At 39.4% G+C, this 14,772-nt stretch overlaps 2 protein-coding genes across 5 annotated transcripts in view; one reads left to right on the top strand and one right to left on the bottom strand.

Annotated features, from left to right (window-relative positions):
- Positions 1 to 14,772, top strand: part of cacng6a (calcium channel, voltage-dependent, gamma subunit 6a) — a 213,942-nt gene that overhangs the window by 50,376 nt on the left and 148,794 nt on the right. The gene's annotated exons all lie outside the window — the stretch shown is intronic.
- clcn1a (chloride channel, voltage-sensitive 1a) overlaps positions 1 to 14,772 on the bottom strand; it is a 42,574-nt gene that overhangs the window by 23,832 nt on the left and 3,970 nt on the right. For both annotated transcript variants that reach the window (XM_067425833.1, XM_067425834.1), the window contains exons 2-4: positions 1,861 to 2,149; positions 1,649 to 1,780; positions 899 to 1,027 (exon numbers count right to left, since the gene is read on the bottom strand). In XM_067425833.1, coding sequence (XP_067281934.1) covers positions 899 to 1,027; positions 1,649 to 1,780; positions 1,861 to 2,149 — 550 coding nt within the window. The remainder of the gene's footprint in view (positions 1 to 898; positions 1,028 to 1,648; positions 1,781 to 1,860; positions 2,150 to 14,772) is intronic.

Below are 14,772 nucleotides of genomic sequence, written 5' to 3'. Positions count from 1 at the left end.
AATGAGTGAGTCATTGAGTCATTCCTTCAAACGGCTGATTCATTCAAGAATGAGGCAGTCGTTTACAAACAGGTCATTGAATCTTTGATTCAACCGATTAATTCAAAGACAGAATCGTTCAGTAACTCTCACACTGTTGCTGTGAGCGGTGTTATAGTTCTGCTGTTTGGAACTTTGTTGATTGGAATCTTTGTTTGGAACTATTTGGCTGCTAAAATAATAGAACAAAAACACTTAATATTGGATCTAAAATGTAAGTGACTAAATGCTAATTCATTGTTTATGGAACTGTCATATGAAATTAGTGTCATTTTCAATCGTGATGGTATTCAGGAAAACAGCACATTTGGTTCTGTGATGTTGTTTAATTGTATCATATGTAATTTTTCCTCGAGGTGCGCGCGCATTACATTATATATTATCCATATCCAATCAATCACCACTTACACTAAATTAATGCAGAAGCATTCTTGCATTTTGGTGATTCGTTAGTTTTTTTTTATTTTATTTGTGTTATTATTGGCGTTTTAATCAGCATGTTGTCTGTCGGGCAAGTACAATTCTCTTTCACTTATCCCTTCAAGAAATCCACTTATCCCAGACAAACGGACAAGTGTTAATGTCGAGCCCTGCTGAGTATGATTTTCAAGCACATCCATCGAGACATTTCGACATTCGAGACATGCCATTTGCCACAAAATGGTTGAAACCAAATGATTCCTTTGTTATAGGGACACAATATGTTTTAGTCCCAACAGGTGAGGCAAAAACATAATTATAAATTCTGGGTAAAGCTAAAAGATCTGAAACACATATAAATGGAAAAAAAGCAGAAGGTGTATGAAAAGTAATAAACAAATTTCTAAATGAAAAAAAGGGGAACAGTGAGACTACACACCAATGGCCTGAGGAGCGACCAGGTGGCAGAAGAGGGAGGCAAACAAGATGAGCACCATGGGATAGAAAACCCAGACCAGGTACTGCAGTGGGATGTTTCCCCTCAACTCCCCATAAAACCACTTATACGCTGAGAAACACAGAGAATGACAGAAGTGATGGAGCACGTGAGGTAGAGAAAGAGAAAGACAAAAGCAAGCCTTATGGAGAAGTTTTAGAAATGAGAATTGGAAAAAACAAAGTGACAAAAGAATATGGAATATAACAGTTGGCAAAATAGAACAGGGGTTTTCAAATGTTTTAACATGGATTTTCAGACGATATCTCCTTTTGAGGGACCCCCTTCATAAAATATAAATAATATATGAAAAATATATACAACATCTGATGTATTATATATAATACATCAGAAAACAAGTATGATGTATTATATATAATAATTAAGAAATTCTATATAAAAATAATAATATAACGTAATATACCCATTTTACACTGTGAAATAATATATAGATATTAATGTGTAAAATATTACATTACAATTATTTGCTAAATATATTATAATATATTTAGCTAAACATATTCTAATATTTTTTGCAAGTGCTAGAACTCCAGTTTCAAAAACCTTGAGATAAAAATAAGGGAAATTAAATTTGACTTTAAATGTTACATCATATAAGAAAAAAATCCTCCAAAAAAGAATAAGGCAATCAAGAATGAGGCGGTAGGTGAGGAATTCTGGGTAGTGTATTACCTTGTAGACTCTTGGCGCTAGCATAATCCATGGTCCAGCTGACTAATGCCATGGTAATACCCAATAACACCAGAAAGATCCAGTCTTCTCCTAATTTAGAGACGAGGAACTTCTGTACTCGAGCCACGCAGTCTGAGAAAACATTATAATATATGTCAGATTCCAAACCTCAAAAATATTTCATTTCCTTTGCAAGGCTTATTATTATTGACCTCTGCACTTGGAGTAGGAGCGCCGTTTCTTAAACGAGGAGGTGTGGCCCTGCTCCTCCTCCTCTCTATCATGAACGCTCCCTATCTCCAGGTGGTGGTGGCTGTGATGGCGACTTCTGCTGTGACTCCGTCCATGGTGACTGTGATGGTGGTGCCCATGGTGGTGATGCCCATGGTAGTGATGTCCATGGTGATGATGTCCATGCTTTTTTCGCTGTCTCTCCATCAGAAGGCGAGTGGCCTCTCTCCGCTGGGACCCACCAGGGTGCTCTCTGTATTCTCCATATAGCTGATGAAATAACAGATTTTGTTACCCAAGAGGTCATTAGATAAAGAGCAGACACATTTATCCAAAGCAAGTTACATGGATAACCCCCCTGGATCACACTAAATGGGGACTATATTGATAGCACACACTGCATCTTGCAAGGTTTGGAGCTACAAGCTTTCAACAAGGTTAATATAGTTAAAGGAACTGTTTGTTATAGTTAAAGGTTCACCCAAAAATAAAAATTCTGTCATAATTTTCTCACCCGTAAGTTCCAAACTTGTATGAATTTCTTTATTCTGCTGAACACAAAAGAAGATATTTTGAAGAATGTCAGTAACCAAACAGTTGATGGGTCCCATTGACTTCTGTAGTATTTAATTTTTTTTGGCTAAATTATTCCTTTACTCTAACTAAAACGTCTCAGTTATGTATATGTAACCCTTATTTTCTGAAGGAGGGAATGGAGACGTCACCCACGCCACCACGAATTGGGATCTTGCTTGAGAGACTAATCCACTTCCAGTGTAACTAAAAGAGCCCACTGGCACACAAGATTTGCATCTGATGCTCCTTTCCACCATGCAGGTATAAATACGGAAGCAGATTTAGTTTTTACAGAGGACCAAGCCGATGGTCACTTCCGAATTACGAATTGGGATCCCTACCAACACGGCATTGCTGCAGGCCCTTCCAGTGCCCTGCATTAGCCTCCTAATCCCCTGCACCTGTTTGGAGCGGAAGCAGGCTCTGCCACTAGCTGGCCTAGTATATAGGGTGGCCATACCATGGAAGAATAAACATATGGGATCGCTGCAGGGATCACAACATATGGGCACCCATCCTAGCACAGGTTCCATCAATGCATGAGTGTTTGGCCTGGCATCAGGATGCTTTGCTACCTCTGGCTGCTGAGGGTGATGTAGGAACTCATCAGGCACGATTTGATGATTTAAAATGCTTGCATGTCCCCAACCCTCTTGAAGAAGCCATTGCATGTCTTCATTGACAGAAATTCTAAGTCGGCTGGCTGCAAAGGTTTGAAGGGTGGTCTCTGAAGTGCCCTGAACACCAGGCCTCAAAGGGTATAGAGTTTTAGAAGGATTTAACCTTCTTGCACCCCATTAGGAACCTGACGATCAGGTCATGCTCTCCTATGGGCTTACCCTCAACTGCATCGTAATGTGCGCAAGAAAGGAAAGCACTGTCCTGATCCGGCATCTCTAAGGGTCTCCCCATTGTGTTCCACTCCAACGGATAGTGGTGCCTCTGGTGGCAGAGGCATCCGTGCAGACCACATCATGCCTGGACACTTCTAGGGGAACTCCAGCCTGTAGGGTCTTACCACGGGCCGAAGGTTTAGCGGGTAAAATCTCGGGACTTAACCGTGAAGCCAGTGTTGAGCAGGCAAGGTAGCAGCAGATGGCAGCCGGGGAAGGATATGTTTAATATTCCATGTCTGCTTCTGGGCAGCCGAGAATTGCTGGGCAAAGTTCTCCACTGCATTGCCAAAGAGGGCCAACCTGCAAGATTTTTTTCGGCCTACCATATATTTGCCTGGTTCAGCCAGAGATTCCATTCCTGGACCACTAGTGTGGACATTGCCCAACCCAGGGAGCACTCAATGACTTTCATCACCCGTAGGGTAAGGTCCGTCACCGTGTGCAGTTCCTGCATAACACCTGGGTCGGAACTAACTTTGTGTAGTTCCTTGAGCGCTTTGGCCTGGTAAACCTGCAGGAGCACCATGGCATGCAGGGTGCAAGCAGCCTCTCCAAGGGCTCTGTAAGCCTTACCAGCGAGAGTAGACAAGAACTTACAGGCCTTGGAGGGGAGACACGGATTACCCCGGCAAGTGTTAGCGGTCTTTAGACACAGCTGCATCGCAAACCGACCACTCCACGGAGGGGATCTCCATGTAACCCTTTACTACCCCACCATCGAATGTAGTGAAGGGGGAGGAGGCGCCAGACTGGTTTCTGGCAGTTAAAGGTGCCGTCCATTATCTGGTTACCTTGTAGCGACTCAGGCAAATCAAACACACAATCGCCAGTTACATTTAACAAATATGTTTTGAATGCTTTGTGCTTAGTAACAGACCTTCCCCCAACACAACAGAGAAAGATTCTCCGTTACCCTGGAAACCATCTGATAAGAAGTTTTACGGCCCAAAAGAATTTGGCCACATGAAAAGTTCCATACACAGAGAGTTAAAGGTTGTAAAACACACGCTTTTACCTCAAATTATAGACAAACCATCTATAAATGAACATGCACCGCAGGACATTATATGTAAACACATAACTGTCTTGTAAAATGTTTCTTCTGTATGGTATTTTGCATCTTTTTGTCTTTGTCTTAACAATTTATAGTCTATAACTAATTTGACAAACTTAGTAGGATAATTTCAAGCAATTCCGTAAAGGGTTACTTGTATTTAATTAAACATTTTTCCCTATCGGAAAATTTTAATACATAATGAACGACTAGCAAATTATATTCATAAATTCATGAATATTGAATATTAAATCCCTTTTGAGTAAATTATTCCCCGAGACATTAAACTCATAAGTCATTGTCGTTACAACCTCTTCATGCACCTCTGGAAGAATGGCAAGAATGGCACTGGGACCAGGCACTGAGAACAAGTGGGGGCCTCCTAAAGAAACCAACTGTCCAACCTTAAGGACTCGGGACACGGTGGAGGGTTCCACTGGAGTCTGATCTTTGTGGCGGCCCGGTAAAAGCATAGTGGGCAACTCTGGGTCTGACTGGGTGATTCTGAAATCCACTGCTGTTTCAATATACCTGTATATAGTACATATATCCTAATTAACTTCATAATCAAAGCCTTTATCAATATTTATCTTCTTATATTAGTATAATGATTATTTCCAGTTATGATTTTGCTTTTAGTTTCTTGTTTTCTAAAGTGTATATTTGGTCTCTGAGGAGTGAATGAGGGTCTGGCCTAGGCTGCCGTGCAAAGGAAAAAGGCCGTAACTTCGTTTTTGGTCGAAAATGAGTTATTGACATTTTTGGGACTTTCAAGACCTCCTTTATCATGTGGATAAATATCGTTAGTCAATTATGTTGTTTTTTCGAGAAAATTATGGATTGTCTGAACAGTAACTTCCAAAAGCCCAGGAGAAACCAAGGCAGAACACCGTAACAGCAGTTACCGCTCTTTGCCTTGGTTTTAGAACAGTCAAACTGAGTTACGGTACTCTGCCTTTGTTTAGCCATGCGTCTAAATTAAGTTACGGTACCGACATGCAGTTATGGTGTCCCGCCTTTGTATTAATGTCTATTAAAGTTTGGCGCGTTTGAGTTATGGTGTAGCCTGTGTACTGTCATACATGTTTTCATAATGCAGAATATTCTCTCAGCGCGCTGTCAGGCAGTCTGGGGCTGCCCACTGCACGAGTGTGTGTAGGCTACTCGAATGCAGTGACAGCGTGCGATCACGCATACAATCAGTAGGCTAGTAACAGTTCGCAATTATATCCATATATCCTACCTTTTCTTGTAAACCCGATAAAATCCATGCCAATGAACGTCATCGGAGATGTTTAATCCACAAGCATTCTGAGAATTATTCCTGTCGTTCACATCAATCTAAAAGTTGTCCTTTTAGGCTTGGCGATTTTCATTCAAAGATGTAAAAGTATAAGCTATGTAGCCTATTGTATCTTTTTTTACTAGATAAAAACATTAAAAACATATTGCAATAAATAATTACTCTGTTTAGCCTATGAATGGGCAATCCGATCCAGTCAGCGCTGTCATTAGCCAATATATAATAGCGTGATAGCCAAACTTAATCCTTGATTAACCAGCGGCACTGTTTGCTATTTGTCTAATTTATCACATGCATTTTTACAAGATTTTTTATTTGTTCTATTTTTTATATCTTTGCATTATATATGCAAATGTTTACTCATTAGAAATAATCTTATCTTGTTCATATAATTCAGTGTCACCTATCAACCTGTAAGTTTTGCTGCACACCAATGAAGATTCTCTTTACTAGAGTTATTGTGTCCTTAATAATAATAAGATGGCTATAATTAATTGTAAATCATCCAAAATAAATGCCATGATCATTAGATTTTATAAAGGTGTTACTATATTGATTTTGCAAATGGTGATCAGCAACCAAATATTGATAATATGGAAGTTACTGCCTTTTGCCTTGGCATGACTCCACATTTTTTGCAGACAATACAAAGGCAGAGTGCCGTAACTTCAAAATAGGGGTCAAAAGTCAAGTTTGAGTAAAAAAAAAAAGTGTATGTAGATAATTGTCATTACTAAAACATCTAAATGCCAGATTTCCAGTGTCCTACCTATAACTAATTTGGCTGGACAACAAAAAATCTTTAAAGTCTTTTTTCTCAGTTCCACACTCCAGTGAGTTAAGGTCTTTTGCCTTTGTAGGGCAGTAGGGATGTGTGATGTGTCACTAAACACTTGATAGAAACAAGGTGTTGTGTGTTTGGATTTTTGAGGCATCACACATGTCATGTAACATGTCAGGAGTGCAGTAACAGGGTTTGCTAACTTGGCCCGGCTTCCAGATATGAAATATGGATTTGTCTTTCATTTAATTTATTATATTTTATTCTTTTTATATTTCCTTTTACTGAAACACTAAAGAGTCAAGTAAAATATTGCCTGTACTATTGTGTGTACTGCTCACTGGAAGAAAGCACATAAGTATGTTTTGGTTAAAACTAGTTAGAACTGGAGCTTAATCAGCTCCAACCTTGGAGAGACATAACCTTGTGTATAATATTACAGATCAGTGTTGAGAATGGTGTACATTGGGCACCCTAAGAGATGGGTGGACTTGTTGTTCTGGGCAAGCTGGTGCCTGCTCCAGGTCTGGAAGGTCACTATGGCCTAATTCTGGGGTGAAAGCGTCAACAAGTGACACGTCTAACATGCATCAGATTAACTGACATGAGTGGAAATTTACCATGACTGTGCATTGTCTCTGAGCCAATCAGAACCATCCACATTGCAGTAATGACGTGGATAAGACCTTGGAAACGGTAAAACTTTTGGGACAATTGTATGTACGATAGGGCGAAGCAATGAGACGGTTGAGAGCGGGAGCGCGGCCTATGAACTCCTTGTGAGACTTGAAGCTGGCTTCTGTTTTTGAATCTGCAAACTATTCTTAAGTAAACTTTTCTTTTAATTAATTGCAATTAATCCTGACTCTTTGTCTTCATTTCTTCACTACTGGTCCTGGGTCATAAGCTGTTAACACCCACCAGTACTAAATACTAAACCATAATTATAGTTAAAAAAAATTATAGTTAAATAAATACTGTTCAAGTATTATAAGATACTTGATCAGTATCTCAATGATATAAATACAAACCCGATTCAAAAAAAGTTGGGAAACTGTAAATTGTGAATAAAAGCAATGCAATGATGTGGAAGTTTCAAATTTCAATATTTTATTCAGAATACAACAAAATGTATCATTTTAAGGGAAAAATAAGTTGATTTTAAATTTCATGGCATCGACACTCAAAAAAGTTGAGACAAGGCCATGTTTACCACTGTGTGGCATCCGCTCTTCATTTTATAACAGTCTGCAAACGTCTGGGGACTGAGGAGACAAGTTGATCAAGTTTAGGAATAGGACTGTTGTCCCATTCTTGTCTAATACAGGCTTCTAGTTGCTCAACTGTCTTAGGTCTACTTTGTCACATCTTTCTCTTTATGATCCGCCAAATGTTTTCTATGGGTGAAAGATCTGGACTGCAAGCTGGCCATTTCAGTATCCGGATCCTTCTTCTATGCAACTATGATGTTGTAATTGATGGAGTATGTGGTCTTGCATTGTCATGTTGGAAAATGCAAGGTCTTCTGGATGGGAGCATATGTTGTTCTAGAACTTGGATACACCTTACAGCAATTATGTTTTTTCCAGATGTGTAAGCTGCCCATGCCACACAGACTCATGTAACCCCATTCCATCAGAGATGCAGGCTTCTGAACTGAGCGCTGATAACAACTTGGGTTGTCCATGCTCTCTTTAGTCCAAATGACATAGTGTCCCAGTTTTCCCAAAAAAAACTTCAAATTTTGATTTGTCTCACCACAGAACAGTTTTCCACTTTGCCACAGTCCATTTTAAATGAGCCTTGGCCCAGAGAAAACGTCTGCGTTTCTGGATCATGTTTAGATATGGATTCTTTCTTTTTACCTATACAGATTTAGCCATCAACAGCGATTGGCGCAGTGGATTGTGTTCACCAACAATGTTTTCTGGAAGTATTCCTGAGCCCATGTTGTGATTTCCATTACAGTAGCATTCCTGTATGTGATGCAGTGCCGTCTAAGATCTCAAAGATCACGGTATCCGGTATGGTTTTCCAGCCTTGACCCTTAAGCACAGAGATTGTTCCAGATTCTATGAATCTTTGGATGATGATATTCACTGTAGATGATGATTACTTTAAACTCTTTGCAATTTTTCTCTGAGAAACGCCTTTCTGATATTGCTCCACTATTTTTCGTCGCAGCATTGGGGGAATTGGTGATCCTCTGCCCATCTTGACTTCTGAGAGACACTGCCACTCTGAAAGGCTCTTTTTATACCCAATCATGTTGCCAATTGATCTAATAAGTTTCAAATGGGTTCTCCAGCAGTTCATTATATGCACATTTAACTTTTCCAGCTTTTTTCCCTACTTTTTTGGTATGTGTAGCTCTCATGAAATCCAATATGAGCCAATATTTGGCATACAATTTCAAAATGTCTCACTTTCAACATGTTATCTATATTCTATTTTGAAATAAAATATAAGTTTATGAGATTTGTAAAATATTGCATAAATTTTTTATTCACAATTTGTGTCCCAACTTTTTTGAAATCGGGTTAGTAAAACTTGCTTACATTTACCAGATCAGATTATTTCCCACTTCAACACACAACCTCCTCAGTGCTGTTATGCAAGACAAACCACAGTTATCCTTTCAATTTTGTCCAAAATACGTTTAAGAACTGTTTGTATGTGCTTTTAATATAGATTAATATCGAGAGGGAGTCCAAAAATAGAGGAAAATCTTCTTGACATGTTTTGAGTAAGACCACTGGCGGGGGAACAGTTGTCTACATTTAGATTTATGACTATCTGGATGAAATCCAGACACCTGGAAAACACATTTCCGGTGTCTTCATTTCCACCACTTTGTATAACACACACACACACACACACACACACACACACACACACACACACACACACACACACACACACACACACACACACACACACACACACACACACACACACAGAGAGAGAGAGAGAGAGAGAGAGAGAGAGAGAGAGAGAGAGAGAGAGAGAGAGAGTAATTCGCCCTAGAATAACAACAACTCTCCCTTATATGTATTATTTGTATTGGGATATGATGTATAGGCCGAACCTGTGTCCCTGTGAGAATGGTGTCACAATTTATTTATATACAAGCTATTAACCGAGTATGAAACAACTTCTACTCACTTTTCTTTACATCAGCAACATTAGCTGGGCCATCTCTAGCTTGTATGTAATGAAATGCAACTTGTAATGTCAACTCATGGCTAATAAATGTTATTTGAGGTAAGGCAGATGTAAAGAAGCAAAAGTGGATCTGACAGAAACGTTCATTAGCAAGTTTAGAAATGTCTGTGGTTGTTCTAGTTCAATCTATTCATTAATGCTTATGTAAGGTCCCATACAAAGTCATTTTAATGCAACAGAACTATGATTCAATGCAATTTTTCCCCATGATAAATCATATACTTCTAATGAATCAATCTCATTTTAGAAATGTAATGAAGCAAACAATAAAAAATTAAATGCGATGCCAAGTGCTTACAAATTCAGTCATCTAATTTGAGACTTGATCAAATATGTTTCTAAAAGGATCGAATAATGATGATAAGCATGCAGAACTTGTCATCTATAGTTTTATCAGCCCAAAGAAAAGGAAAATGGGACATTTTCTGGCCAGCAATGCAGCACGTCTAATGTCATTAGAGAAACCTTTCCAGAGGTTTCCTCATCACTTGTATAGAGGGAATGCACATGACGTCACTGTTAGCTGGAGCGACTGCGTTTATGCCCTACTGAGTGGCAAACAGACTGAGAGGCTGCACTGGCTTACAGTGTGAATGCAGCGAAAACACACAAAACCAGGCCAGAGGGGGAGTAGGGGGAGGCTTGTCCACGGACCCAAAGGACATCGCTGTTCCGAGCTTGAGACGGATTTTACAATAGAAATCGCTTATGTGTCGTCACCATGACATATTCACAGTGGTGAACGCAAAGCAAACCACTGCCACCTGCTACAGCTTCTGCTTTTAGAGGGAAAGACTGCCAATAACTGCTTGTCTATGATCTGTAATCCTCTGTAAGAATTCGTAATAATAGCACATTATTAGCGAAAAGGAGCTAGCAAAAGATCCAGTGTGTATCTGTATTTGCACTCATCAAATTATTACATTTCAAACATGTGTTCGCTTCGGTGAGTAACGTAGCCAGTCACAGACATGTTTGTAGATTTCTACAATGGCCAATCACAGGTGTTGAATTTGGAATCTCTCACCGCCTAGTGTTTGTCCTGGTGATGAGTTCAGTTAACATGCGCGTATCTGTAAGTGCAGACCTTTTTTACGGTCTATGGTGCCGACATTGTGAAAATAAGAGATTCATTGTATACCAGCTTCACTGCGGAACTTTGTGAGTTTGCGTTTATTGAATGGGTGACAGCTTTTAGTGATTATAAAGGGAGCGCTCTTTGTGCGTTTTCTAGGAAATAGAATTATTTGTTATGTCTATATGTTCAGAATTTGAATAAAACTTTTGTTTTCCATTCTTGACAAGCGGGACATACATGCAGGATTCACTCTAAAAATTGTGATGAATGACAGGGATAGCCTACAAATTTATGTATCGAAATTAGACTATATAAATGTCAGGAAAAAAGGACTCCTGGCTTCATGTCAATATCCATGGATCACTGGATCTTTGGTAAGTTGTAAGGAACAATATATTAAGTAGTCCAACCTTTAGTTTAATCTGACAACCGTTTGTTTTACTCAGCAGCTCACGCAGTTCACGCAGCAGCTCTTCTGCCACCCAGCCCCGGCTGAGGGGGCTTGTTCCGGCGGGAAAGAGACATCAGTGCATACCGTCTATACACAGGAATACGAACAGTAATGATGCCATTGATTTTACCATATGATTTGAAGATTCCTCATCCTTTGGAAGCCAAAACAGCGTCTTCTCAACATGTCAACAACATAAACCAAACACTTCCAGGCCTCGGATACAACTACAGTGTTTGAGGGTCAAAGTAGTCTTCACGGGCAGACAAATAAAGATTATAGGCTGGTATTATGCTATTTTTTACGGTTATTGCAGGACTCAAATGACTGATGACTTGTTTCAGGCAGTTAAATTAATTATTTATTTTGTGACATGTAACACCATTTATTGTTCACTTAACTTATGTTTAAACGTGTGTCTGTGCATTGTCACCAACGCTGTGAACGTGTTGGCATAGCAACATGATACGTGTGCCCTACGAAGGTCGTTTAATTCTGATTGAGGACACTCTGTATACCGCATCCTTTGCAAAGTGTGTCCTCCAGAGGACGCAGCCTTCCAAATGAAATGAGATGAGACACAGCGTTTGTCACTTATTTTTAGTTTTCAGACTTTCTGTTTGTTTTCATTAGTTATATGTCTTCCTTTGTTTGATTTTCCCACCACTCCTTTGTTACCATAGTCACGACTAGGGCTGCACGTTTTCAAGATTTTCATTAACCGTTAACCGAGGCCCTTAGCGGTTAATACTCGGTTAACCATAGTGTGCGTCAGGGTTATTATTTTTAGTTTATTAATTTGACGACCGCCATCTCCGTATAGTGAACGTACCTATAGAGAGAAATGCACATTGTGGACATAATCAGAGAGTAGCCTATTTCTTTTCGTTTTTAAATTGTTAAAAGACATTTCAAGCTTTCTTAAGATATATTTCATGTCTGTGAGGCGTACGCTGAGTTTCGTTAAATTAGGATGAGATGCGCTCCAGTTCACGAGCAATGCAAGTGGCCGCGAGGGCGCCGTCATGATTAGGGCATGTAGCAAAATATGCAGCCGAGAATGATTCACAAAGCGTTTGACTCGCGCGGCTGAGCCTCTCCCGGCAGAGAGTTCAAGCATCTCTGGACTCGTTCCTTCAGCTCTGGCCATCTTGCTTTCAGTCTGTGATTAGCTTTTTTGTTTTCTTCATTACAGTTAAAGTAACGTCTGCTTTTCTCTAGTCATTCACAAGTTTCTCACTTCAAACTTTCTTTCTTCTGATCCGTTATGTACAGCGCGCGCGGCTCCCGCTCTGCTTCTGCCCTAATGCGACTTATAGTCCAGTGCGACTTGTTATTTTCCTCTTCATGATGCATTTTTTGACTGATGCGACTTATTCTCCAGAGAGACTTTTGCATTGCAATACTTGCATTTTGCCCCGTCACTCTCAATTTTAAAGTGCTCCCACACTGTATTTTTCTTTGCCCGCTTCATGTTAAAAAGCTGGTCATGACTTCTTCTTGTGGATATTACAAATGTCTGGGAGCGCTCTGGCGGTCTCTAGTGGTGCAAAAATACATTACAACTAAATTCAAAGCACGTCATTGATGCCACTTAACCGAGCAAAATGTTTCACTCGGTTACGCAATTTTTAACGGTTAATCAGTTAACCATGGACACCCCTAGTCACGACATTATGAGTTTGTTTTGTTCAGCTGTGTTTCATTAATTAGTCTTGTTTGCGTTTGCTATATAAGTTCTACCCTCACATTACTCTGTTTGGTCCCGTTCACGTTAAGATGTGTGTTGCTAATGCCTGTTTACCTGCCTTTGCATGTACTTGACATTAAACTTAATTTAGAACTTTATTAACATGTCTTCGTCTGTTCGCGTGTAATCACTGTGTGACAGATTTTAGTATGCTTATTAAGTATTCTTAAGAATATACTTAAACTTTACTTCAATATACTTAATAAAATTAACTTGAAGTATACTTTTGTAAGGCCATGTATATGATATGTTTGTCATGCATCTCTCTTCCTCATAACACATCTCTCTTACTCCCATTCCATGCATCTATCCAGTTACTTTCACCCGTTCCCACAGTACATGTAATCCCTTGGTTTCTCCATATTTCACCCCCTCCTTCCCAGTCTGCTTCTACACCTACGGCCTTCTACACCCCCCACTGACCCCCTGTCTGCCATAGATTGGAACTACCCCCTTTCTACCCAGGGCCTGTAATACTAGCCGATGGGTTAATAATAGCTTTGGTGTGACCCAATGATCACAGTCACACTTCCCCACACACCTCTGTGAGGATCTTTCTTTCTTCCAATTTGTACATCTGTCTCTCAAGGACTCCCAAGGAAAAGTTGGAAACCAATTATCAGACAACACTGTAATGCACTGGAGCATTAACAGCAGATGTGCAGCTCACACATTCATGTATATAAATCACTATCAAAGATTGTATCATTTTAATACAAATTCTTAGAACAAATCTAGAAATCCATAATTCCTATCTGAAAAGTGCTAATGTCCTCAAGCTAAAGCGTGTTTGAAGGGGCGTTTGATGGCATGCTGCTGTGCTTTAGGTCATGTTGATGGCTGTATGGGAAGACTATTGAGGCAATTGTCATGGTGTCGTCACGTGATGTTATGTAAAGTCATATGTAATTCTGTTGAAGGTCTTCTAAAATAGATGTTCTTCCCATGCTGTGATGACCACACTTGTCACCATATCCCAATATGCCTGGCTATTCGGTTGAGGCTCTTTCATTCAGTAACTTTGGTAAATGTACACTTGAACAGTACAATGTAAAATAAAATGAGAGAGAGAAAAAAATAAAGTAATAATAAAGGTATTTGCGACTTTCTGTCTCACAATTTATGAATTTTGGCTACTATTAAAAATATTCAAGTTGCACATTTTAATTTTAATGTATGAATTGCATTAGCTTACTAAAATATTTGACGTAACTTAAATGTAAAATTAAAATGTATGAATTATAAAGTTTTTCTGAGTTATAAAGTCAGAATTGCATCATATTCAAATTTACATCACACATTTCTAACTTTATAACTTGGAATTGCGAGTTTATATCTAACAATTCTGAGAAAAAAAAAAACTTGCATTATCTTTAAAGGGGGGGGTGAAACACTGAGTTTCAGTCAATCTCATGTCAATCTTGAGTACCTATAGAGTAGTATTGCATCCTTCATATCTCCGAAAAGTCTTTAGTTTTATTATATTTATAAAAGAAATATGGGCTGTATCTTTCCAGAAAAAAACGAGCGCCTGGAGGCGTAGTGTGGGCGGAGCTAAAGAATGACGAGCGCGCAAAGCGGTGACGTCCTCAAGCGTGGAGAAACCCATGGCTATCGATCTCAGCTAATAGATATATGATCCAGAATCAAATTCGGAGGCTGAAATAGAAACAGCAACATCAGGACGTCTGTCTCTGTGGTATGTACTGTATTTAGTGGCCTGTCAACATTTGTCTGTCTTTACTCTCAGTTTATGAGGACATGATTCGGTTTATGGAC

The sequence above is a fragment of the Pseudorasbora parva genome, chromosome 19 (genome assembly GCF_024679245.1).
Source record: "Pseudorasbora parva isolate DD20220531a chromosome 19, ASM2467924v1, whole genome shotgun sequence".
Taxonomy (NCBI): Eukaryota; Metazoa; Chordata; class Actinopteri; order Cypriniformes; family Gobionidae; genus Pseudorasbora; species Pseudorasbora parva.
Note: the sequence above shows the minus strand (reverse complement) of the source record. Positions and strands in the feature narration are given on the sequence as shown.